This window comes from Jatropha curcas, chromosome 3 (assembly GCF_041381405.1).
Source record: "Jatropha curcas cultivar XTBG-Jc1 chromosome 3, XTBG_Jcur_1.0, whole genome shotgun sequence".
Lineage (NCBI taxonomy): Eukaryota > Viridiplantae > Streptophyta > Magnoliopsida > Malpighiales > Euphorbiaceae > Jatropha > Jatropha curcas.
The window spans coordinates 6,370,779-6,396,961 of NC_143153.1; the positions used below are offsets into that span (position 1 = coordinate 6,370,779).

The window sequence follows — 26,183 nt, forward strand, 5'->3', positions numbered from 1 at the left end:
ATCTGATTAAAATAATGTAAAAATGGACTTCATAACCAACCAAAATATTTAATAAAATCAAACCCAAGTATCCATATAATAAGCAAAAAAATCAAAATTTTAAAATGCAAAAATAATGAATTGGATATTAATCCAAGATTACACTTCCTAGGACAACGGGATAAATGTGGCGATTCTTTTGGCAATGTCAATACCATCATTTGTTTTTAATTCAAATGTTATGTTTTGAATTTAACTAAGTTTGGTTTGGTTATGGAGTCCATTTTATATTATTTTAATTAGAATTTCAACCTTAATTTGTTTTTAGGATGGAATTGTAATAAATCAATAAGTTTATGGTGCTCTAATTCAATTATAGGGTGCACTTACACTCTAAAAACAAATTACAATTTACTTGCAATTAAATTGATAAATTGAGAGTGCTCAGGATACAAAAGTCGATTTAAAGTGAAATTGCAATTATTTAAAAAATTCGGGTGAAATTAATGATTAGGCCTTTCCTATCTCATTGTAGGGTTCCCAGCCTCTTCATTGACACCACAAAAAAAATGATAGGTAATCATAAGAGGATTGAACGGCAAGGATGCTACAGTGCTGGTCCCTAAACGATGCTCCAAAGGGACGTTTCGTGCTCCTTTCAGGTGCAACGAGTTCAGGAATTGTGCTTCAATTGCATTCCTGTGATTGCATATTGGTCCTCCTTTTAATCTTTTAGCACCCTTTTTAAATTGAATTCATCAATTTTAATATTTGATTGTAATTTAAAATTTCAGTTCATTTAACTTAAATTTATGGGCTCTGCATCTTGAAAGGATTTGTTTAAACAGTAAAAGATGGTGCAATGTTGTGTTGATTTGTTATCCATGTACAAGATTTAATTCATTTACTTATAATAGGTTGTGAGTTTCTGAGTTTTGATCTTTCACTATTGTGGCCATGTGTAGGTGAATTTCGCTTCTTTTATGTGAGAATTGTTTATTTCAGGTTTTGGTTTTAGCAAGGGATAGAATTTTGGAGATTAGTTAGATTTTCGATATTTTACTTAGTAGTTTTAAATAGTTTTCTCGAATGCATTGCAGTTGTTTGTATTTGTTGATTTTTTTTTAATAGATTACAAGTAAATGCAATTTAATTTTTATATAATATTTTATTGCAAATTTATAATATTCTGAATAATTTATATTATTAAAAAAATCTAAGAGTATTTATAAAATAATAAAATATTTTATGAAATAATAAAACTCTTAATTCATTAATTATATAATTTGTTAAGAAAATAACATATTTATAATAATAAACTATTATTATAATTTGAGAAGCAAATTTTTATGGAAATAAAATCACTTGCCAATCAATTTAAATATTCTTATAACAATTTAAATTTAGTTAATTTAATTTTTTTCTCACATAATATAATACTACAAACTGTCAATATTATTAAAATATGAGAAACCAATATTAACTATTGTAATAACTAATATATTAATTAATATTTTGAGAAAGACATAACATGATAGATAGTTCGCTATATAAAGACATAACATGTTGCTTATACTAATATATGGACAAGTAATTGATATAGCTGATTCTTTCCTTTATAGTTGTCAATACGGGTTGATTTTTCTGTATTTAATTGCAATATTTGTCTATTACCTTAAAAGAAATCTAATACTCTTCAACCAATATGTTTATTTTTTGTATTTTTGTTGCAACATTTCTTAATTACTATTATGAGTACATATAGTAATCTTCAATGGAGTTGTAAAATAGAGAGGGTGATGGTGATATTAAAACTTGGACACACAAGATCTTTATTTTTGGTTGTTAAGTCAGGACTTCATTGACTTGTTAGGATATAAAAAAGTACCCTTAGCCATTTTAGACGCAAAATATCTCATTTTTATTAGTAAATTTGATACAAGTAGAAAATTACACATTTGAAGGAAATTCAATGATTATATATTAAAATTTTATATGGATTTTGAAAAATTTTTTTTTAACTTTATATTAGATACATGCTAGGCATGATCATAGTTCCAGAACGTTTCGAGTTATAAGAAAGATGGAATTGAATAGTATTATAGTATTTAATAAACACCTTATATATATTTATATAATATTATCCATAGAATTTAAATTTAAATAGGAAAGTAATATGGACCATATCTTTATTTTTTCAACCAATCAAGTTAAAATTCTTAATTATATTTTTTGTCGGTCTATAAACTTAACTGGGACGTTTTTTGCAATCTTAAAATTCCCCCATCCATTTCCACTTATATATAAATATATATATGTTGGAATTAATGGACAGTTATGGGTACGCCCATGACTAGCCTTTTTAACTCGGGTCCATTAATAATACGTGATAATAATTAATATGTTTAATTATTATTATGTGTATTTACATAAGTTTAAATATCCTAGTTGGATATATTTTAGAGAGTTTGTGTTTTAGTTAGTTTCTTTCAACCTACGGTAATTCAACTAAATTTAAGAAAAAAGGAGAACATGCTCTCTTTTTTACAAAGACACAAAAAGCAAAAACAAATAGATACCCTCAAGAAAATCTAACTGCTCTCCCATCTCTACAAGAGACAATAGGGCTTTTAGACTGTGAGCAACAGGAGCAATTCGTTTGATCGTAATTGCTCCTACGGTCAACAAATTGGTAACGCGAGGTTAGAGGTTGTTCATCCGCTATGCTACAAGAGGTAGGTATTCGGCTTTCTCACTTTACATATCATGTATGAGTATATGATCTCTTTATTTATACTAACAATATATATATATATATATATATTTATACTGTCAAGAAATAAATGGAGTCTTAGATTTGCTATTGCTTTGCACTTTGTAGAAAGAAGAGTGTCATTATTTAATGGATAGTTTACTACATAAAGACATAACATGTTATTTATGGCAAATATATGGACAATTATACAGCTGATCTTTTTTTTTTCAAAATTGTAAGTACGTGTTGATTTCTCTATATTTAATTACAACATTTATCTATTACCTCATAAGAAATTTAATATTTTTCAATCAATACGTTGATTTTTTTTATTTGAATGCAACATTTCTTAATTACTTATGTGATAGATTTAGTATTTTTTAATGAGATTACAAATTAAAGAGGGATGAGAGTACGATTCAAACTCGGAGGTAAAAAATCTTTATTTTGACTATTAAGTCAGGACTTCACATCTCCACTTCTAATTTAATTGAAGTGTGGATTGGTATGAATTTGTAACAAATGCCATGTTTTCAGTCGGTATAGCTTTTTTTCAGAATATTTATAGTGAGCTTGTTAGGGTACAAAAAAATGCCCTTTTTTTTTTAGCGCGAAGAAATGAATGGAATCTTAAATTTACTATTACTTTGCACTTTGCGGAAGCAAGAATGTCTACTATTTGATGAATAATTTACTACATATAGGAATAATATGTTGCTTATGGTAAATATATGAACAATTAATTGATATAGCTGATTCTTGTTTTAAATGGATTTATTTTTTTAATTATAAACTCTAAACGAGTTAAGTTTATATTTAATAAAATCCAGCGCAGCAAGTAAGATTGTTTGTAGTTGTAACCTCAATTTGATAATCTCAAATTTTATCATTTGTGCTGAAATTTCCTTTTGGGATGAAGCTAAGTGACAATTAAAAAAAATACATATAAATAACCAAAACCTAAAATAATTTGAAAAATAAGACAAATATTAATATTTAAAATCAAACAAGGCATATCTTTATGACATATCATACTTCATGTCATGGAATCATTCATATGGTATAGGCGATTGCTGGTGTTTCATAAAGCAGAGGCTCTTAGGCTTTATAATATGGAATTTATTCTCATATCTTGATATTACGAAACAAAAAAAATAATTAAAGTGATTTTTTCCCCCAAAGAATCATGCTTTTCCTTTGTTAATGACAAGACCTAACTAAATATTATTTTGCAAATAACAGAGTAGGGTCATTAGGACCTGTAAGATTTGAAATTTAAATTAATCTTGTTGATTAATTATTATCTCTCTGGCTACATCCATTGAAATGGAATGTTTGTTGTTTCTACTTTCCTTTTCTCTTCTAACTTATCACTTTACAACAATGATACATTCCCCCCCAAAACTAAAATATGTAGGAAAACAAAAAAATACCCAATAATTTGAGTCTCTCTTTTGTTTTTGATATTTTCCTCAATTTAGTATTATTATTACTTTATTCATTGTATTAAAGTCCCACTCACTACTTACTTTTAGAGCTCAACAAGAACTAATGGTTTTTTTTTTTTTAATTCTCAATGCATGAATATTACTTATTAGAATACTAATGTTATTCATATCTATCTCCAGATGCATATTATTACTAATTTGAATATAAACTTATAATCGGATCTCTGTCTTATAATATAAAAAATTAGAACATTAAAATTTAGATTTAATTATAAATAAGTATATTTCATATAATACAAGAAAGAAAAGGGTTTAGAAATTAAAACCTTAGATACTCAATTGCTTTCCTTTTATTAAAAATTTTGGACATAATAAAAAATTAAAAAGAAAATTGAAAATTGAAAACAGTTTTTTCATACATAAAATTAGTTATAATTGATAAATATGTGCATGAAAAAGAAAAAGAAAAGAAAAGAAACACAAATTTACATGGATCACACTTACAATAATAATAAAAAAAAGGCCATTAATTCTTTAAAATATATTTTTATATCTCCATACCAACGAGTAATACGTACCTTGTACAACAAAATTTGCATCAACCTTTCCTCTCTAAAATTAAAAATATATTTATATTTAATCTTTATATTTAATATATATATATATATATATATATATATATATTTTAAATATAAAGATTAAATTTCTACATCAAGATTGCATAACGCATACTATCATTTACCATAAGATGATTCATCTCTGAGATTTGAGCAAACTCATGTCTACCAGAGACCCAAAGACCATCAACACCATTGGCATGAGGCTGTGATGAGAAGCAAGAAAGAAGCGAAAATGGAGCAAGAACAATCCTAAATATTGCAGAAAACCCGATTCTCTGTCTACCAGCGGTTTCCCGAGCAAAGATTATCGGAAACTCTGTTCCGTTATTTATATTCATGCCTCCAAACATGCTTTCATCTGCTACTCTTGGGCTTTTCCTTAAGTTATGCATGTTTCTTCTTATTCTTGCCACGCTGCGCCACATATCTCTTGTTCCTTGTTTGGAGTGATCGAAAGTAATTTATTCTTGCCGGAATATGTCGATAAGTGGTGGGTTTTAGGTTTCTTAGATTACTTGTAAGAGCAAATTAAGGAAGCTTTTGAAGATGAAGATAGCTGGCTTTTTGATAATGGCAACTTGTTTGGTGGTGGTGTTGTTAGTGCTAGTGTTTATCACACGGGTTTTGTGGGTGCCTTTTAAGGAGTAATTATATATACACGGTATGATACCAAGTCACCTTCATATGTCATCTCTATGAGTTGAAATAATAATTTAATAAAAACAACCGACGAGATGTAATGAATTAAAATTAACAATAATAAAAATAGAAAAATAATTAATAAAACTGAAAAGATAATGAACAGATATATCGTATTTTTCTTTTAATTTAAATATTTCAGTTTTTGCACATATATTTTATTTTTGTTGAATAGCTATTTCAATTTATAATAGTGACACGATATTACTGTTCTACTGTATAATTATTTCTTTTTTCTTAAACTCTTATATTGTAGATATATATTGTTTTTATTTTTATTATTTAATTTCTGTGCCATAATTGTGGGGTCTATCCATGCCAACATGCCGACAATGCTGCCTAATTATATAGAAAAGTATGTAGTTAATAAAATCACTATGTTTAGTATTGTACGTGAGAATGCTTTAGGTGTCTAACTCATTCTATGTCCCAAATTTTACAATGTATGAGGCGGTTTTGGGTTAGGGAGAGCCAAAATTCTTAAAGTTACACCTTACTCCACTCATAATTTTCTTTATTAATTCAAATCGTTATAGCAAATAGGTTTAAATGCTAAGTCATCAAATTATATATCTCTAAACAATCAATCGAGTTTTATCAATTATTAATAAAATAATATAAGTTCAATTTTTAAGTTAATTTTCATTATTGTATTGTATTAAAAATTTTTTTTGACACAACGTGGAAATGAAAAATAAGAGTAACACTTGACTATGTGCTTTGAAAATAATATCAAGTTTCAAATATCGAAACTTAAATATAGGACATGTTCGGTAAAATTAGCTATTTTTGTAGCTATTAATTGTTTTAGTAACGTTTAATTATTTCGGTAACTAGTAACTATTTGAGTAGCTTTTAATAAAATGCTAAAAGTTAAACCTAGCAGGATTAACCTTTTATAAAATGTTACTTTAACCTCTCAAAACTAGTTCAAATGTTATGATACAGAAAATTATAAAAAATAGCGTTTAATGTTTTGTTTAAACACTACTTAAAAAATTGTTACTGAACACAATCATAATATTTGATAGAAAAGATTATATTAGTCTTCAATTATGAATAAAAAAGACATAACATTACATATGTATGAGTGTTGTTGGAGTGCTAAGCGATCTAAATCCTCCATAAAGGTAAGAATACAAGCTCGATCCTTGAGAAGCACACGTTGCAGCCCTAAGAAAATTTCACATCCTAGTCATATATATATAAAAAAGATATAACATCACCGCTTTATTTGGAAAGAAGATGAATCAAAATAATGATGAATTTTTATTTTTCTTTCCATTGTTATTTTCCACCCTTGTGTTGGATAATGAAAGAGAATAATGAAGGAAAGAAAATAAATTTATTTTCCTTTGTTTGGAAAAGCCAAACTTTTAGAGGAAAAAATTGTTAATATTGATATATTACTATTTTAACCTCACTTCAATATTTAGTTAAAAGTAGTTTGAGTATTTGGGAAATTGCATAAAAATTGGAGAAACTTCAACATTCCACCGTTATTTTCTCTCCCAAATGGAGAGGTTCTATTTATGTGAGATAGGGAGGAAAATAAATTAATTTTTCCTTCCTTCGTTGTTTTTCCTTCTTTTCCAAACATGTTAAAATTGTTTTTCACAATTAATTTCCACCATTATTTTAATTCCTTCAAAAAAATACCTCCATCCAAACAGAATTTACATGTAATAAAAACATTTAACCTGCATTGGAAAAATACTAAAATCAATGAAGATTGAAAATATATCAAAAATAAAGAAATTTTACTAAATAGGTAAAAAAAAAAATACTAATTAAATAGTAAAATACTAAATATTAATTTAAAACTACAATTTACTCCACCTATAACTTTTTTATAATTTTTTTTTGGAAAAGAACTATATATATATATATATATATATATATATATATATATATATATATATATATATATATATATATATATATATAGAAATTGAAATGGGGGTATAGATTAAAAAATTTAATTTACACGTAAGATGATTCTTACCACACAATTTATTAGTGAATAGGTCTAATTAGATGCTAATGTTGAATTAGTTACATATTGTAATTGATCCTACATAGAAAATGTAAGCACACCTTAAAATAGGTAAGCACAACTACTCTTTCAAGATATGCTTATATATCCGATCGATGTACTGTGTATTGGCACATTTTCTTTCACCCACTCAATTCTGTGACACCCTTGTCATAATGGACCTACGGACTCCATCCTTGGAGCATTTGAGGGAACACAAAAACTAAATTTGTCATGTAATAATTACCCTCTTCCTAAAATATTATATATAAAATTCTCAAAACAAAGATTAATCTATTAGAATGTACTTACGAAATCCATTACATATACTCTCAAAAAATTAGGTCTTACAAAAATTATTATGCAGATGCTTCTAAATTTCTTGTAAAATTAAAGATTTTTTTTTAAATAATAATTCAAACTAGAGTGCTATTTTGTACACTAATTAAACATAAAAGGGCCCATAAATTGTGTATATTGCTTTTGTGATGGAGACCCATGGTATCATGAAACTTGCTCCACTTCAATTTGCCTCCAACCTGATATCAACTTGCACATGCATCCCTACATACCCACGGACATTAATTACAACATATAACCAAAAATATACCATACACCATGTGTTACTTCTATATTACTAGGATCATTTTTTTTTCCATTTTCAAAGAAACAAACAAACCCTAGGTTGCCTAACTTTTTACGTGGATCTATACATGACATTAACTATTTGAGATTCATCTCAGTAAAAATTCACTTGAGCTCGTCCGGACATATAAATTTACTAAACTAACCTCTAAATTAGCTCATTAGCTCGCGAGTTAGTTTTATAGAGCGAATTCACGAGTTAACTCAATAAGCTAAAAATAGTTAAATTTACATTAAAACAACGTTATTTTAGTTTAATAAATTTTGAGCTCAATTTTGACTAATTGTTATCAATTCAAGCTCCAGTTTTACTATTTTTAAATGAGTCGGTCTCGAGTTCAGATTTTTGAGTTTAAGTGCATCAATTGGACACCTGAAAAAACACTTACAACGTTATTTTAATATTATATATAATAGAATAATTGTGATTTGTCTATATTATCTTTCAATTTTTAGTGAAGATGTATGGCTGAGAATCATTAGTGCACCACTGGACTATGAATATGATTGGATTTATAATTTTATAATATAAAAATCATTATCTTACAGAACACTGCACTGCTATTATTGTACTTACGTTAGTGCTCAGTGCTATTGGTTGACGAGCAAATGAAAGTCAAAGTCCAGCGTCTTCAACGTAATGTCATGTCCCATAATTCTATTTATCAGATTAATCAAAATTAGATATAAACATGTGAGGTCATATTATTGCTGAGTGTCTAATTCTAATGTAATTAATTAATAAATCAAAATGAGGGACATTCAATTAAAAAAAAAAAAAGTCTGCCGCCTTCTCTCTTTTCCTTCTTTTTTTTTTTTCTCGAAGTTTCATCTTTTAGACTACCACCAACAATGTATATTGGTTAGTGGAAGTTCCTTTCTTCTTGTTTTACTTTATTTTTCTATTTAATATATATATATTTGTGAATTTATTAATCTATAACCTTTTAAGCATGAATTTGTTTTTTATTTTTATTATTTTGTTTTTGCATTTTGGTTTTCTTGTAATGAAATTATTTAATGAATTTTATTTCATAACAATATTATATTTGTCTTAGACATTCTAAATTCTTGAGTTGTAAAATTTTTATTTTCAATCTGTTATTAATATTCAATCAAATTGTGTTTATTCAAAGACATTAACGTTTTTTTTTTTTTTACCCAAAAAGTCACCTTGCGGGACTCGTTTTCCACTGAGTTGTAAGTTCTAATTCTACAACACAATTGAACATTATTAAAGGAAATTCAAGCCAATTTTTTTGTGTTGGTTTTTCTATTTTTATTTTTAGAGGAATATATTCCATCCAAAAAAATATATTTTTTGAAGAGAATAATGAGATGAAGTATAAATGAGAAACGTCATAATTATTTATCAAACTTAAAGAGACTTAAATGTTAATTTAAATATAATTTAAAGTCCTAATTATATGTTATCTCAAAATCAAATTATGTCCACAAAAAATATTTAATATCTCAACAATAATCGTTACCCATCAACTATTAGTTACCATCTATCAAAAATAACAAACCAGTTTTAAATTAAGTGGACTCTTTAGTCTTAATGTATAAAAATTAGTCTAAAATTATTTCTTAGAAAGTCTTCTAACTCTAATTTTAATTTAGAGCTGCCACTGTTTATCGGCGGTAGTCCCTACATTCTACTCTCTCTTTTGCTTCACCTTCTTTTATTTTTAATTTTGTATTCACATTAATAAACTTAGATTTATTTTTCTTATAACAAATCTGTTTTTTATTTATTTATTTTGTTACAGTTACTTTATCTCTATATTTAGAGTTTTTTGGTTCCTTCTTTGTGATGGTTTATTAATTATAAAAATATGATATTTCACTTTATTTGGTTGGATAATTTAGATCTTGATTTACATATTTAGATTTTCGATCAATAGAGTTTTATAGTGCGGCTTGTTCCTTCATTGTTACTATTGACGCGTAGTGGCGAAAACTGATATGTGTTCGTAATATGTTAAAAATTCTTAGAAAAGCAATCTAGTATAGAATATCCAGAGAATATATTATTTTGTCGTTCAAATCAATTAATGAACTTATTGCTGCTATAAAAATTTATATCTTTTGTGAAGATCAACTCCAAGTGAAAAAATCTAATATTATATTTTTTAATTTTAGTTTCATTGTTTAAAAGAATATGAATTCTTTTATTTCATTAAAAAATCGACAAACTCTATTAGCTAATAATAGTAAAGTTCTACGTCGGTCCTATGAATATTTGTAATTCTTGATATTATTATTAATCAACTTCATTTTCAAGAAAAAGAAAGTATTCCTCAGAATAATTTTTTCAAAAAATAGTAAGAACTTGTGGAAAATCATGAATTTGCATACCAACATTTGTAAGTTCTTTTTTGAGTGGATTACCTGTAATTAACTAGAAACATGGAGAATCTTCTAAAATTGGGATTGAAAGGCAAGTAGAATTTCACCTACCCATTAACTCAAATTATGAAAGGGACTTGACAAAGAAAGACCTAAACCTACAATAGAAGTTGTGAGAGTGAAAATGACATAAAAATGGTGGTGGTGAGCCCATTTTGTGATTTGCATTCTTCTCTTATCAAATTTACATTTTAGGCCTCTTTTGCATTGTGGGTCTACCAACACATGTATTAACAGTAAAAGCCTCTTTTTGATTATGGGCCTTTTACATGAGAAGGAGACCTTTGGAAATAACTTCAAAATACTTTATTTCTTTCATATATAGACAAAATGCTGACCTGGCATCAACATATTTTTCTAATTTTTTTATTATTTTCTTTTAATTTACACATTAATTAAGTTGAAATTAATAATATCAGTATTTTTTAGGAAAGTTGGTAATTCATTACTAAATAATGTAATATGAGTATATTATGATACTTCTAGAGGAAAATTAATGATATTGTCGGAAGATTTTTCTAGATAAAAATTTGTCCTTTTTTAAATAGGATAATAAGAAATTTTTCATAATTTATTCTTTTGAAAAATTGCTACACCTCACACTCGTAGAAGAATCTAAAATATCAAATATTAAGAGAGGAACAAGTCACACTACTGAATTTCATTGATAAAAAAAATTATTCGAATTTGATGATACGAGGTCTCCAACCATAAAAAATCAATGATATATATTTTAAATTGCCAACATAGAAGAAATCAAAAACAAATATAAAAATTTTTCAACAATGGGAATAACTCTATGAAAATAGAGAAAATACAATAAATCAAAAACACAATCCCACTAAAAAGGTACCATGAACAAACAATCCAAATCTATCAATTATGACAGCTTTTAGAGATTAAATCCAATATTTTTTACAAATGATCACAAATCTAAAATTATTAAAAAAATAAAATAAAATAAAGAAACAGGATGAAAAGGAATATCATGAATTTAGTATATGTGAGTTTGTAAGAAAGGCATAAAAAATTGACGTATTTATCTATCATTAATTTTTTATATTAAACTACACAACAATATTGTTGTTACCTTAATTTGTTCTTATGGTATCTAATAATATTAGATTCTCCGAATTGGCCTGGAATTGAATTCCAAAAACATCTCTTTCTACAGTTATGACATGTTTTGGAGTATGCATATTTTTTAATAATTGGTTTCATTTTCATCTACTTGTTATATTTCTTAATAATAAAATAAAAGACATGCATTATCTTATCAGCAACTTATTTTTAATCTATCTATATCCCATTTGATATACTTGTAAACATGGAGAGAGATTAATTTTTGCAGAGGGAAGAATTAAGATTCAACAATGGACAGCCTCCCAAGAGAGATTGCCTTAAACATTCTATCAAGATTAACAATAACATCTTTAATCCATGTCAAGTCAGTATGTCGTTCTTGGCGTAGCTTAGCGCAAGACCCACTTCTTGCTCCTCTGCATTTCTCTCGCATGGATAGAACTGCTAACCCATGTCTTATCTTGCACTATGACTTGCCAATCCAAAACCATCTCTACACTCTCCATTTTTCTGATCATGGAAGCATTGAAACACCGACTAGAATTCATATACCTATGATCTCGGAGTTGGCTATAGTAGGATCCTGTAATGGCTTACTATGCTTATGGCATTCACTTTATAAAGATGAATGTTATATATACAATCCTTTTAGTAGGCATTACACAAAGCTGCCTAAACCAGAACAGTTTCAAACACAAAAAAGAGTCGTATTAGGATTTGGTTTCCATGAAATAACAAAAGAGTATAAAGTTGTCAGGATTGTTTACTACAAGAAAGAAGATGAAGAAGTCGACAATTTGCAATTACGAAGATACTCTTTATTACCGGAATCAGAGGTTCAAGTTTTAAGTCTTGGAAATGGGAGTGTCACTTGGAGAAGTATAGGGAATAGATCTTTTCAACTTGGAATACAATCGCAATCCCAAGTTTTAATCAATGGAAGACTTCATTGGTTAACTGACCAACTCAGACACCAAGCACCTCGCCAGCTGATCTCTTTTGACCTGAGAGACGAGAAATTCAAAGAGATTCCAAGTCCTAACGACAGAAGATTTGCTATATTCTGTTCACATCTTGTGATTCTAAGAGGCTGTCTTTCTGCAGTTGTTCGAGGTTATGGACAACTTGGCGTTTGGGTTATGAAAGAATATGGAGTGCAGGATTCTTGGACCAAAGAATTTGTAATAAAAAGTCACTTGCCATTGAAATGGTTGGATGAGCCATATTTTAATGGATCCTTCAATTTAAGTTTGTCAAAAGCTAGAGTTTTATGCTCTCTTAGAAATGGTGAGATATTGTTGGAATATAAGGGTAGATCTATAGTTTCTTATAACCCAAATTCTGGAACATTTAAGGAGCTTAGTTTTCAGTGTTTGCCAGAATGTTTTAATGTTGTTGTTCATATGGGTAGTCTGTGTTGGATTGATACCCCAATTGATTTGTGAAACAAAGAAAAAAAAAGTGTTTTTAAGATGTTGTTGAGTTTGATGTTTTTTTTTTTTTTTTTTTTTTTTTTTTTCACGGTTAGGGGTTTTATTTATATTTTTTATTTATTAACCATAGTTTTTAGAATCTTCCACTTAATTAAATTCTGCTTAGTCTAAATCAATTCATTAAGGATAAAACACTCTTATTTCATATTTGCTCCATCTATAAGAATCAAATCGTTGCTCACTTAGTGACAATACATGGTTTTCATATTTGCGGACTATCCATATACCAAATAAATAATGAAAACCATTAAAAAAAAGTTATAGATAAGTGTTTCCTTCTATTTACATATACATTAAATATAAAAAAATCTTATTTAATACTAAAAAAAAATTCTTATAGATTAAATTTTTTTCCCTTCTATGACATGTTTTGAACTGTATAGATTAAATTGTTGGGTGCTTTCATATCTTTTTTTTTTCTTATATTCTGTAAGCTAAACAAAATTTATCTATTAGGATTATTTTATTTTAGGCTTCCTTGTAAAATCCGTTGCCTCCTATTTTCTTTGGTTTGTATTAGCTACTTTGTCTTTATGTCTATCGCTTTTCATTACATGTGTCTTCTAAACTGAGCCTCTAATCATGGAGGAAGTTTCTGCAGAGTCAAATATAACAACAGGATCAGGATTCAAGAAGATCCATCAAGAAGCAACAACCATGGACAGCCTCCCACGCGAGATTGCACTAAACATACTATCAAGACTACCAATAACATCTCTAATCCATGTCAAGTCAGTATGTCTTTCTTGGCGTAGCTTAGCACAAGACCCACTTCTTGCTACTATGCATTTCTCTCGCATGGTTAAGACTACTAACCCATGTCTTATCTTGCACTATGACTTGCCAATCGAAAACCATCTCTACTCTCTCCATTTTTCTGATCATGGAAGCATTGAAACAACGACTAGAATTCATATACCTATGATCTCGGAGTTCGATATAGTAGGATCCTGTAATGGCTTACTATGCTTATGGCATTCACTTTATAAAGATGAATGTTATATATACAGTCCTTTTACTAGGTATTACATAAAGCTTCCCGAAGCAAAACAATTTCAAACACCAAAAAGAGTCGCATTAGGATTTGGTTTCCATCCAAAAACAAAAGAATATAAGGTTGTCAGGATTGTTTATTACAAGAAAGAAGATGGAGAAGTCGACAATCCGCAATTAAGAAGATACCTTTTACCGGAATCAGAGGTTCAAGTTCTAACTCTTGGAAATGGAAGCTTGAACTGGAGAATCAAAGGGAAAACATCTTACCAACTTCTTGGAATGTCATCGGGAGTTCTGGTCAATGGAAGACTTCACTGGTTAACTTGTCGACATAGATATCAATCACTTCGTACGCTCATCTCCTTTGACCTAGAAGATGAAAAATTTCGAGAGGTTCCAGTTCCTAGTCGTGAATCTTTTGGAAGGCATTGTTCCCGTCTAGTGATTCTAAAAGGTTGTCTTTCGGCAGTTAATCAAGGCTTTAGAAGCCTTTACATTTGGGTTATGAAAGAATATGGAGTGAAGGAGTCTTGGATCAAAGAATTCAGTATTGGAGCTTCCATACCAAGAGATCTGTATTACCATCCAGAACAGTCTATACAGAATTTTTCACAAGCTAGAGTTCTGTGCGTTCTTAGTAATGGTGAGATATTGCTACAGTATTATTGCAGATCTCTGGTTTCTTATGAACCAAATTCTGGGACATTTAAAGAGCTTGGCATTCGATGTTTGCCAGAGTCTTTTAATGCAGTTGTTCATATAGCTAGCCTCAACTGGATTGACACACCAGTTGATTTATGAACATGGAAAAATGTATTTGTAAAATTGGATTTGTGCATTATCTGTTAGCAGTTGTGTAATGCAATTGGTAATTGGTATATAATAGTTGGATAATTTGTGAAATTTCATCTTCTACACTTCCGAATTTCCATATACAAGTTCAATAATTAAATTGAATAAATGGTAAAATAGATTTTATTTTGTGTTTGATTACTAAGTATATACCAACAAAATTGGTCCGGATGGTACGCGTTCTCCGGCCGTGTGGATAAGTCGAAAGCGTACTTGCTAGAAAGATGGGCTTTTTTTTTTTTTTTTTTTTTTTTAAAGGTCCCTATTTGAGCCCCAGAATTTCACATGCAAGTTCGTATCTATGTGATAAATAAGTAGATCCAGCTAAGTTGAATTCAATGGAGGCCCAACTAGAAATGGCTAACAGTTTTGCATGTGAATTGAACTGTATACACTATGTGACATGACCATTAATTCCATTCTTCTAGAGCAGATTGTTTTTTCCTTTCTTTTATAGGGGGGTGCTAGAAGGAAAAATAATCCTAGTTATCCTAATCCTATATTTCTACAAGATTACAGCTATTAAATTTTTAATAAATTGTTTAAAGAGAATAATGACATCTACTTTAATTAGAAAAATATTTATAAATGGGTTGTTTTGTTATAAAGAGAGTAAAAGTAACTGAAAAAAAAAAAAAAGAAAAAACCCTTGAAATGGTCATTTTTCACTACCTTGTCTGTCAAGAACTAAACAGTATCAATCTTCAAGATTTGCAAGTTTCTTCAACTATTGTCCTTTGAATTCTCTATGAGAGGCAGAGATAGCTAGGTTTAATATGTACAAAGGTTTCACTGAATTGTGCAAGGTAGTGTCAAATGAACTATAAAGAAAGCATACATTGTTTTATTGAATTATTAGTGAAACACAAAATATTCTGTAAATTTATAATGAAGCTTCACTTTTGTCCTCTTTTTATATATTCATTGCATCTAAAAAGATCATGCACTGCAATAACACTTTTGTGTCCTTGCAAACTCATATCTTCCCTTGTGACTATGGGAAATTTCCAATTATATCCCAATTGATTTCATTTTAGTTAATTTTCTAAATTTTTATTTAATTTTAATTTTTTAAATGTGATTAGGATTTCTATATATATTATTTTGGTTGAATTTCAATTTCATTTTATTTTATGATTTAAGAAAATTGAATTTTCTAATATATTTCTTTAATTAAAATAATCTACATAGATTTTTTTACTCAACATATAAAAAATTTACATTTTTTATTTGTTTTTCTAAGAAATCTTTTCATAGCGGCTTATACATTATGAAAAATAAATGGCCAATGCATAAATTTACCTTTGTACTTTACGTAAAATACTTTGTGGTACCCTCAACTTTTAGTTTGATCCATTGAACAATTCAATTTATAAAATTAAACTAATTAAAAATGCTTCAACTTGTAAAAATTATTCTATTAAATACTCAAACATTTAAAATTAAATCAATTAAACACTTATTAAATAATTGAAAAATGTGAAAATTATTGTTTCAAAGATTATACTAACTACACAATAAGTGAATATCTTGCACATAAATGCTAAAAACACACAAAAAAAAAAATGTTAATTGATAGTACAGAGAGGAATGCAATGTTAACAAAATTCGTAACTTTCAGATGGCATAATAGTTCACTCACAAAATTTAGAGTACAGGAGGGTTTTGCCATAAAATACAAGAGTATATTTATACATTTGGCCAATAATAAATTTCCTTCGGTAAATGAAATTTGATAAATGTACAAAATATTTATCAATTCTGAACTAATTAAAACTCCATTAGATGGATATATACATTTCAATTTGCTCAAACCTTCTTCCACTTTTAAGAGAAGTTGAAGGTTGGAATTTCCTACTAAAGTTTCTAAACTTCAGCTACTCTAGCTAAATTTATTGAAATGAAAATGGAGAGAAGAGGACAATTAAGAAATAACTTGACTAGTTAAGCATTGGAATCTACTCTTCCCAGAAATTTCTTTTAAAGACAATCACATGGTCTTGACACATACATTTCATTTTTAATTCAATGCCTTTTGGACCATTATGATTATGTCAATATTACATGTAATTGTATGATGATGAAATGGCCATGGCCATGTGTATGCATCTTCTGGCCTAATATTTCATACTTGTAGCCTTTGGTTAGGCTTTGTCTACTTTCTTTTGTTTCATTTGTACTTTCCACACAATATATATATATATATATATATAACACATATGACTTTTTATTTTGGGATCTTTGGACTTTTTTTAATTTGTGGGTCCCTTATCTATAAAAGTTTTCACAAGGATGATGCCTGGTATCTCCTTAACCAAAACTCCTCCCTTGCATGGTAATCCTGCTCCCTGTACCAAGAAAGAAAATAAAAATACCCCAACATAGTCCGGTCTAGTGGTGATTGTATAATCGAACCATAGAGTTAACATTTTAGAAAGGAATTTTAAATATAATTGTTTCGGATCCACAAAAAATTGATCTCTCGTCTAGATATAAAATGTAAAACTAATGTTATGCGTATATATTTAATTTTTTAAACTAATGTTATGATAATTTTCTAGTTTTGACCTTTTAGATAAAGTTTGATTAAAAATATAATTTATTTTTGGTGATTTAATTTTCAATTGATTTAAATGATTTTTCTTTTTTTTAGAGGATTTTAATGATATATCTTTGATAGGATATAAAAAAGTTACATTCAGTGTACTATACTATCCAAAAAGATAAAAAAATGTAAAATTTTTTAGTGACATATAAGCAAACATAACTAAATTTTTATTTTTAAAGTATAATTATTATATATTCTAAAGTCTAAACAAAATCATAAACAGATTTATAATATAAAATATAATATAAAATTAACAAGTAATATCACATTATTAATTTAAAAAAAAAAAAACATATTATACAGAGGGTAGACTGCTTGTTAAATTAGATTTTTGTTGTTATTGAAGACAAAACGTTGCTGGGTCCTTATCAATAGGGAGATGTATCCATTGACAAGGAATATGATTCATAAATTTTGCATTTTGTGCATATATCAAACGTATCTTATGTGCTGAAAATTGAACGGTGTTGATTGTTAGCTCCATCAATTTTCTTCTCTCATCTTTCTGTCCGAAGGGGAAACCCATCTTCGTCTCTCTTTCTTTCTTTTATTTATTTATTTATTTATTTTGTTTTCTTTTCTCTCAGAATTTTTCCAATGGTGGATCCCATCCATCACCAATATTTCCTTGTAGTTCTCGTCTTCGTCTACTTTCTTTTTGCATTTTCATTTTGATCTTATCAAATACTCAAAGTCCACTATGTTTATCAACATATTCCTCCAATTCTGAACTTAACCCTTATTTCAATTCTCTCTTTCCTCATCCACCACCACCATGTCCGGCGGAAAACGGCGGAGGATCAACGCCAATTTTGAAGATCTTCCAAATGAAATTGTATATGATATTCTTTCTAGATTACCCATCTCTTCGTTAGTACAATTCAAATGCGTATGCAAATCTTGGCGCACCTTAACCCAAGATCCTAATCTTGTTTCTCATTATCTTTCTAGTACAATCAAGAAAGATCCTTGTTTAGTTCTTCACTGCGATTTTCCTATCCGAAACCAGCTTTACTTTATAGATTTTGCTGCGGACCAGGAGAAGGACAAAGTTAAGAGATTAAACGCGCCGTTTTGGCCTGTAATGCCTGAATTCGACGTGGTAGGCTCATGTAATAGTTTGCTTTGTTTAGTTGACTCGTTGTATCATGATTCTGTTTATATTTATAATCCTTTTTCAAGAAATTACTTAGAGTTACCGAAATCTTTAAACTATTTAGACCAAGAAGTGGTTTTCGGGTTCGGATACGATCCCAGAAGCTATAAATACAAAATAGTAAAGATTATTTACTACAGAAATGGCCATGGCGGCGGCGGCGGTTATCCTCGTGCTCGGAGACTTGTTTACACACAATCAGAAGTTCAAATTTTAACTCTCGGCGACCGTGAGTGGCGGAGTTTAGGTAAAATAGCTTATCAGCTTGTTCGCCGGCCGGCGGAGGCTTTAGTTGGTGGAAGACTTCATTGGGTAAGTAGACCTAGAAGGTACAATCCAGTTCGGCGGATAATCTCATTTGATTTAGCGGATGAGAAATTCGAGGAGGTTCAAAAGCCGGAATGCGGTGGCCTGAGTAAACGGAATTATCATCTTGTGGTGTTAAAAGGGTGCCTCTCAGCTGGGGTTTATTGTAATTATGGAAGAATAGAGATATGGGTAATGAAAGAGTATAATGTGAAAGAATCCTGGGTTAAAGAATATAGCATTGGAAGTTACATGCCAAAAGGGTTGAAGCAAAATCTTGAAAGGCCATTTTTAAAGATTTGGAAAAACTCATTGAAGGGAAGAGTTGTTAGAGTTTTAGGAGTTTTAAAGAATGGAGAGGTTTTGTTGGAGTATAAAAGTCGAATTCTTGTTTCTTATGACCCAAATCTTGGAAAATTTAAGGATCTTTCATTACAAGGAATACCTAAATTGTTTCAAACAATTGTTCATGTTGGAAGCTTCAATTGGATTGATAATCCTATCGATCGATCGATTGATACATAGAAGAAGGAGAAGAAAAAGAAGATGTTCATATTAGTGAGTTGATTCTTATACTTCAAATCATCAAAAAAAAATTTTATATTATTATGTTTCATGTCTTCATTTGTGTAGTTTTATTACATTAAGTTGCTTGCATGTTTAATCAATTTACTTCTTTTTTTGTATATGTTGAAAAAAAATGATCTATTAATTATTAACTAGATTTTAATTCTCTATTTATTTGATTATCTTGTTCAAAGTTATTACGGTTTAAATTTACTTATGGTAACTAGATTGATGATTTTTCTATAAATGCATATTTGTGAATTGATGATGTTTCTCGAATTTGAATTAAAAATTAATTTGGAAAAGCGAGAGGCAACGGAGAAATAATTGAAATAAATTTAATTACTAAACAAAATATAATGTAATTTTGGTGTCTAAAACTAGTAGACACATTTGAATAATAAAAAATAAACATTATGTTTATACATATTGAAAATTCTTTATCTCTCTATCTATCTCTTTTGAATTTTTCAAAATTCCATAAATATGTAAAACAGTATTGCTTAAAAAGTTACTTCATCAAATAGCAATTAAAAAGTTGTTCTTGAAAACAAATCATGGAGAAGATGGAAAGGAAAAAGTCAGAAGTTAGCAACAAAAAATTACCCTATTTTTCAAAAAAGAAATGTTCAGCATCATGACTCAATTATGTTGAAATAGTAATATATTTGTTTTATGAGGGTTTGATCTTACCCAAATATCTTAATTATTAGAAAAATAATATTGGGGTTGGCAAGTGAAAATGGTATTTGATTCATAGACCATTACATGGAGAACCTCACATCACCCACCAAAATAAATAAATAAAAAGTGCCATAAGCATTGCTAATTTTTCTTCACAAACCAACCCACCAGCACAATAACAATTGTATACTAACAATGACAAAAAAAACTAAATTAAGAAACACCTTTAGCTATGCCTTTTTAACCAAATAAAACATTTGCACAAGAAAGCTATCTTAAAGCCACGCATCAAGAAAGCTCCAAATGGCTTAGCAACACAATACACAAAGGTTCCCTTTTAATATTGGAATTCCTTTTCTTTAAAAATTATTTGGAGCCCCTAAAAGAACCTTGCTTTGACAAACCTTTTCCCTATTTTAATTTCTACTTTGCCTAACCATCCTCTCATGCCTTGTGCTTTAATATTTTTTGCACTTTTATCTTCTTTTTCTTCCTCCAATCATGAAGCAAATTTTTTTTCTTTTCTTGTTTCAACTTTCCACATTTTGGGTTATACATAATTTAAGAATCGAAACAAAACTTACCCACTTGCACATTAAGATATTTTTCCCCATTTCTCATCCAAAAGCTTGGAGGAGTTTTGTTGAACACTCACATCTCCTTTACTTGCACTTTGCTTTCAATGGGACATTATAAATCAATGCTCTCTTCCTTTTTCTCAAGCTACTTACATTTTTTTGAGCATGTTTGGTTGCAAGATGGAAAGGATGGCTAGACTTGACCAAACAAAGGTTCAAAAGCAATTGAAAAATAAAATTAGTGTCTTGGTCATTAGCAGGGTCAGCAAATGGTCGGTTTAGTTCAAACCGAATTGAATCAAGATTAAAAATATCAAATTGAACTTTTATGATTAGAAATGAATCTAAATTATCATTTACGTCGAATTAGTCGGTTTAGCTAGTTTTAATACGTTTTTATCATTTCAGATCGATTTTGAGACTAATCGATTAGTTTTTACAAACTGAGCCGAATCATTAAGAATTTCAATTTAAACTGAATAAGTTAAAAATATAGAATCATTTTTGAGCTGTTGATTGAATCGAATGAAATGAATCGATTCGATTTTCAGTTCAACTTGAACGGATATTTTACACAGCTCGCTAGTGTGTTTCTTGCTATGCTTTGTTCTTTCATCCACTATCATTGGTACTTTAAGTTTTTATTTTTATTTTTTTTAATTGGAGAGAGAGATTTTTATATTGGTGTTATTAAAATATTATTCACGAATACTATTCATAATGATAATCTTTCCATTAAAATATATTGGGGGTGTGAAAATTTATGAGAATAGTTGTCGCCGCCACCACCGTCGTCGCTCTGCCACCACTAATGCTCTATTGTCACCTCCTCAATCACAACCATCACAACCCTCACTCTACCATCACATAATAAAAATTATATTTTAGTGTATAATATACAACACTCAATAAAAATTATATTTTATTCTTTTATTTTATTATATGAATGGAAAGAATAGAATGAAAAAGCACAAAAAATATCAAAATGCTCATAATTTATATTGTAATTTAATTTATTTAACAAAAATATATGAAAAAAAATTAATTTGTAACGACTTTAACTTTTATTTTGTTTTATATATATATATATATATATATATATATATATATATATATATATATATATATATATATATTATTATTTTGGGTTTCCTTCTTTTAATTTTTTTAGTTCAAATAAATTTATAAATTTAAATGGTCATTAATAGCTTAATATAGCTAATAACTTTTGAGTAAAATATAACTTTTGTATCAATAATGATGTGGTGGTGGTGGTGGTGGTACAGTGGCAGTTGTCTTGGTGGTGGAGGTGGAGTGATGGTGGTGGTGGTGGAGTGATGGTGGTGTGATTGCTAATGGTATACTACTTACATTATATATTTACAGACAAATATAAAAAAAATGGTCATTAAATTTCATAAATTTTCTCAATTATATTATTATACATAGTAATAATAATGGAATCTTGATTATATTCTATTAAATTACATTTTCGATTGCATTACATCTTTAATTACATTACATTACATCAAATCAAACATAACTAAGTGTACTTGATTTCAAGGATAAAAGCATAAAGTTTGGGACTAACTTCATATCACTCCCTAAACTTTTTTTTTTTTCCAATTAAATCACCTGATTTGCATTTTAACCACAATTTTGTCATCACCGTCAATATTGAAAACATCCATGACAAGATAGAGGTGTGCATTAAGCTTCTGTTTGCATTGTTGTTTGAGCTACCATTGGGAAAAAGTATATATATATTAAAAATATTCTAAATCACATATTATTAGAACAATAATACACTCTAAAATTGCTTTTTCAAATACTATCTAAGATTAAGTTAATGGTACTGTGGAAAGGGAGAGACTGAACAGAGAATCAAATAAGCAAGTAAGAAGAGAAAGTGACAAGTAGAATCTTGTGATTTAAGAATTAATAGTAGCAGAAATTTCTTTAATACTGCAACTTATATAGTTATAGGCTTCTTCCTAGAAGTTTCTATTTTACAAGCTGAAGCACTTGACAACTTTCAAGTCATGTTGACATAAGAAAGTGAAAACAACTTAGAACTTTCATGTACAGAAGCTAAACATAAACCTATAAACATAGACTATTATTGTTCTTAAACAGGTAGAGTGAATTTTAAGCTTGTGTCCCTTGCTCAAGCAAAAAAGGATTAACTAAAAACCAGCTTAATAGTTCTTGACATTTCTTGTATGACAAATATTGTTCAGGCAGCTTTCAGTAGATGTTCTTACTTCTCAGCCTCACTGAAGGTGTTTCTCAGGCGCTCTAGCACGCTTTTTTCTCCTGTAAGAAACTCCACCAGTCCTTCCAATTGACAAAAGAAGAATTTAAGAGGCTAGATTCATTATTAAGGAGGTGCATTTCATTTCAAGAGTGCTTAATCTTCCAAGAAATCAGGGGGAAAAAAAAAAAGAAAAACTTGATTTCACATGAATATTAGTATTACCGTTTGTATAATCACGACAATCGTGACGGCCAACTCTTAAATCCGTTTCCCAGTTGTAGCTGAATTTATTTGCAACACTTAAAGCATCCACTTGGGTGTATCCAACTAACCAGCATTTGCTTCTTGGAAGCTTTGTCAACTTCCGGGTAAGAACAGCTCCTTCATATACAATTCATAATTAACAAGATGAACATAGTTATGATTCTAATTTTAAATTTATAATATAGCAAGGTATCAAATCTTTGGAGCATTATGAATTTATGGGTTTGCTTTGCATTGCAGTAAGGCAACATCTAAGCAGAGCAGAGCGGCATAATCAGTCATATCAAGATCAAACACAAACACAAAATGAATCATTATCTAGACAAGGAGACATTTCATATTAAAAAAAAAAAAAATCATTACTTAATTTTGAATTTAACAAAACCAGTCTATGCAGATTACAATACACTTGAATTTTTTTTTTTTTTAAGTGAAAAATAGCTTTTAGAAATGAAATTGCTGCCGGTTCTTCTAGCAAGATTCAGAAGTCCAATAATATTAATATCACATCAAGAGAAATAAATAAATAAGGGGATCGATATAATACAACTAAGAAACTACTATATTAGAAATGTTTTTACTTATGTATTATGTTACTTTTCAATCCAGTTTATCAAATCTAGCCTAAGGGGTCATCTGTTTTGCCTGAATTTCGAATGCTGAATCTGAATGAACGTTTATTAAGCTGAATGATTAAGTAGTGACAAATAGAGATAATTGCTGAATGATTTAGATTAGTTTGCATTTCATTACAGCTTATAAAATCTAGCCTAACAGTGAAAATTTGTGCAAACTACGTAGCAGCAACCCTCACCTGGCACTGCTCTACCAGATAGAACTGCAAGTGCTGTAAATATATTTTCAGGATCTTTTGGCTGAAAATCAAAAACTAGAAAGGCCTACAATAAAAATAAATTTGCTTAGAAATTCACCTTCTGCTAATGCAAACCATATTCTAACAACCTTGTTTGGTATAAAATCACCAAATTATGCAAATTCAAAGACCGTGTTAACAAAATTACAAGCAAAGGGGTTAAAGAAAACTGAGAACAGATAGAGAAATCTTGTAAGAGAGTATAAAAACAGTGAGGAGATAAAGAACCTGAGAAGGGGAAGGTGGTGAATGGGATTTAATAATAACCATGAAATGCTGCAAATCCCAGAAATTGAGAGAATAAGCAGCAGACATGAGAAGCTGAGGTGCTCCTTTTGTGGCTCTTAAGGGCACTGCAGCGACATACACTTCATCTTTGCCTCTTGTCAATGTTGATTTTGCCAACAAAGAAGCCATCTTCTTCTTCTCTTCAAGGGCATCAAATTCAACCGTTAAATGATATCGAAGCTAGAGTGAAATTGAAATGTCATCCATTTAATTTCTCTTCTGGTTTTGGATTATTTGTGGTCTATTTTCAATTTGGTTCAGCATACGGGCAGATGGGCTTGTGATGGCTTAGGTTTGATGGCTTTTGATGGATCGGTTAGTTAAAGTTATTACAAATATCTCCTCTCCTGCGGTAATAAAATATGTAGGCAATTAACTATTTAGTTACTGAATTTTGGTCAAAATTATTATTATATTTCTATTATAGCACTATTTGGCAAAATTATTAAATTATTCCAAAGTAAAAGTTTAGCCCAGTAAATTATTTAATTATTCCATTTAAAAGTGTTATTATTACAATTAAATAATCTATAATATTTGATAATTTAATTTTCATTTTTAATACATTATTTTTATTTAATCCCTTGTATTTATTATTAAATTACTATTTAAACACTCATTTAACAACTTAAATAGCACCTTCCAAAAAAATTATTTATTTGCACAATGTGATTACAAAATATATATAAAATTGTTAAAAATAATATATAAACATAAAAAGTAAATCAAATACAAAACTACATTACAAAATATTAGGGTGCATTTACTTAAAAAAAAAGTTTTTTATTTTTCATTTTCTATTTTCTATGAAAACAGTTTCCTTAGAAAATGAAAAATGCGTTCACTTAATAATAAAAAAAAATTATATTTTAATTTAAAAACTTCACGAACATGTTCATAACTTTCATAATTAAAATAAAATATTATAAAATAACTTTAAAAATTTTTTAAAATTTTTATTATCAATTATTTATAATAATAATAATATTAATTTAAAATTTTTTAAAGATAAAGGATATAATATATGTGTAAAGACAAAATTAATTATATATTAAAGCATAATATACTTTTTTATGTTATTTAAACATTTTTATTTATTCAATAAGAATATTTTATAGAAGAAATTATTTATAGATATTATAATTTTAATTATGAAAATAAAAATAAAAAATGATTGAAAAAAATGTCTTTTGTCATCAAGAAAAACTATGGAAAATGACTTAAAACTGTTTTTTAAGTATTAGTTAAATTTTGGAAAACTTGAAACCTATTTTCTAGTTTTCGAAATACAAAACCGACTGATTTGAGAATAAAACTCTATTTTTCAGTTTTCTTGGAAAACTTTTCTAAAAAATTATTCTAATTTTCTACAAGTGAATACACTCTAAATATAAAATTCCAAAACGTAAATGGATAGACATAGAAAATGAATTACAAAATCTAAATAAATAAATTGAACAGCCAAATATTACCCAAAAAAGTTGCATAATTATATCTATTGTTTGTACAAAAATTAGCTTTCTCGAACGTGAGTTGCACGTTATTTGTGCTTGTTAAATCTTACACATTATAAGTGAGTTTATA

The 26,183-nt window shown here is 28.5% G+C and overlaps 4 protein-coding genes across 4 annotated transcripts; 2 read left to right on the forward strand and 2 right to left on the reverse strand.

Moving 5' to 3' along the window:
* Positions 1-4,688: 4,688 nt before the first annotated feature.
* On the reverse strand, positions 4,689-5,438 carry LOC105640903 (uncharacterized). The gene has a single exon (XM_012225311.4). It carries the CDS (start codon positions 5,225-5,227, stop codon positions 4,889-4,891), a length of 339 nt encoding a protein of 112 aa, XP_012080701.1. The 5' UTR covers positions 5,228-5,438; the 3' UTR covers positions 4,689-4,888.
* A 6,528-nt stretch (positions 5,439-11,966) lies between these two features.
* LOC105640918 (F-box protein At3g07870) lies at positions 11,967-13,121 on the forward strand. The gene has a single exon (XM_012225325.4). It carries the CDS (start codon positions 11,967-11,969, stop codon positions 13,119-13,121), a length of 1,155 nt encoding a protein of 384 aa, XP_012080715.1.
* A 690-nt stretch (positions 13,122-13,811) lies between these two features.
* On the forward strand, positions 13,812-19,836 carry LOC105640917 (uncharacterized). The gene is made up of 2 exons (XM_012225324.4): positions 13,812-14,963; positions 18,362-19,836. The coding sequence occupies exons 1-2, from the start codon at positions 13,827-13,829 to the stop codon at positions 19,610-19,612; spliced, it is 2,388 nt and encodes a 795-aa protein (XP_012080714.2). The 5' UTR covers positions 13,812-13,826; the 3' UTR covers positions 19,613-19,836.
* A 2,990-nt stretch (positions 19,837-22,826) lies between these two features.
* Positions 22,827-24,891, reverse strand: LOC105640901 (PTB domain engulfment adapter). Its single transcript, XM_012225308.4, has 4 exons — positions 24,540-24,891; positions 24,252-24,336; positions 23,396-23,554; positions 22,827-23,253 (listed from the first exon to the last, which is right to left on the reverse strand). The coding sequence occupies exons 1-4, from the start codon at positions 24,726-24,728 to the stop codon at positions 23,177-23,179; spliced, it is 510 nt and encodes a 169-aa protein (XP_012080698.1). The 5' UTR covers positions 24,729-24,891; the 3' UTR covers positions 22,827-23,176.
* Positions 24,892-26,183: the final 1,292 nt, after the last annotated feature.

Coding starts and splice junctions, on each gene's coding strand:
- LOC105640903 (XM_012225311.4), bottom strand. CDS start 5,227: ATGTGGCGCAGCGTGGCAAGAATAAGAAGAAACATGCATAACTTAAGG.
- LOC105640918 (XM_012225325.4), top strand. CDS start 11,967: ATGGACAGCCTCCCAAGAGAGATTGCCTTAAACATTCTATCAAGATTA.
- LOC105640917 (XM_012225324.4), top strand. CDS start 13,827: ATGGACAGCCTCCCACGCGAGATTGCACTAAACATACTATCAAGACTA. Junction 14,964..18,361: donor TTGACACACCAGTTGATTTA/TGAACATGGAAA, acceptor TTCTGAACTTAA/CCCTTATTTCAATTCTCTCT.
- LOC105640901 (XM_012225308.4), bottom strand. CDS start 24,728: ATGGCTTCTTTGTTGGCAAAATCAACATTGACAAGAGGCAAAGATGAA. Junction 23,555..24,251: donor ATCTGGTAGAGCAGTGCCAG/GTGAGGGTTGCT, acceptor TTGTATATGAAG/GAGCTGTTCTTACCCGGAAG. Junction 23,254..23,395: donor TTGTCGTGATTATACAAACG/GTAATACTAATA, acceptor GTCAATTGGAAG/GACTGGTGGAGTTTCTTACA.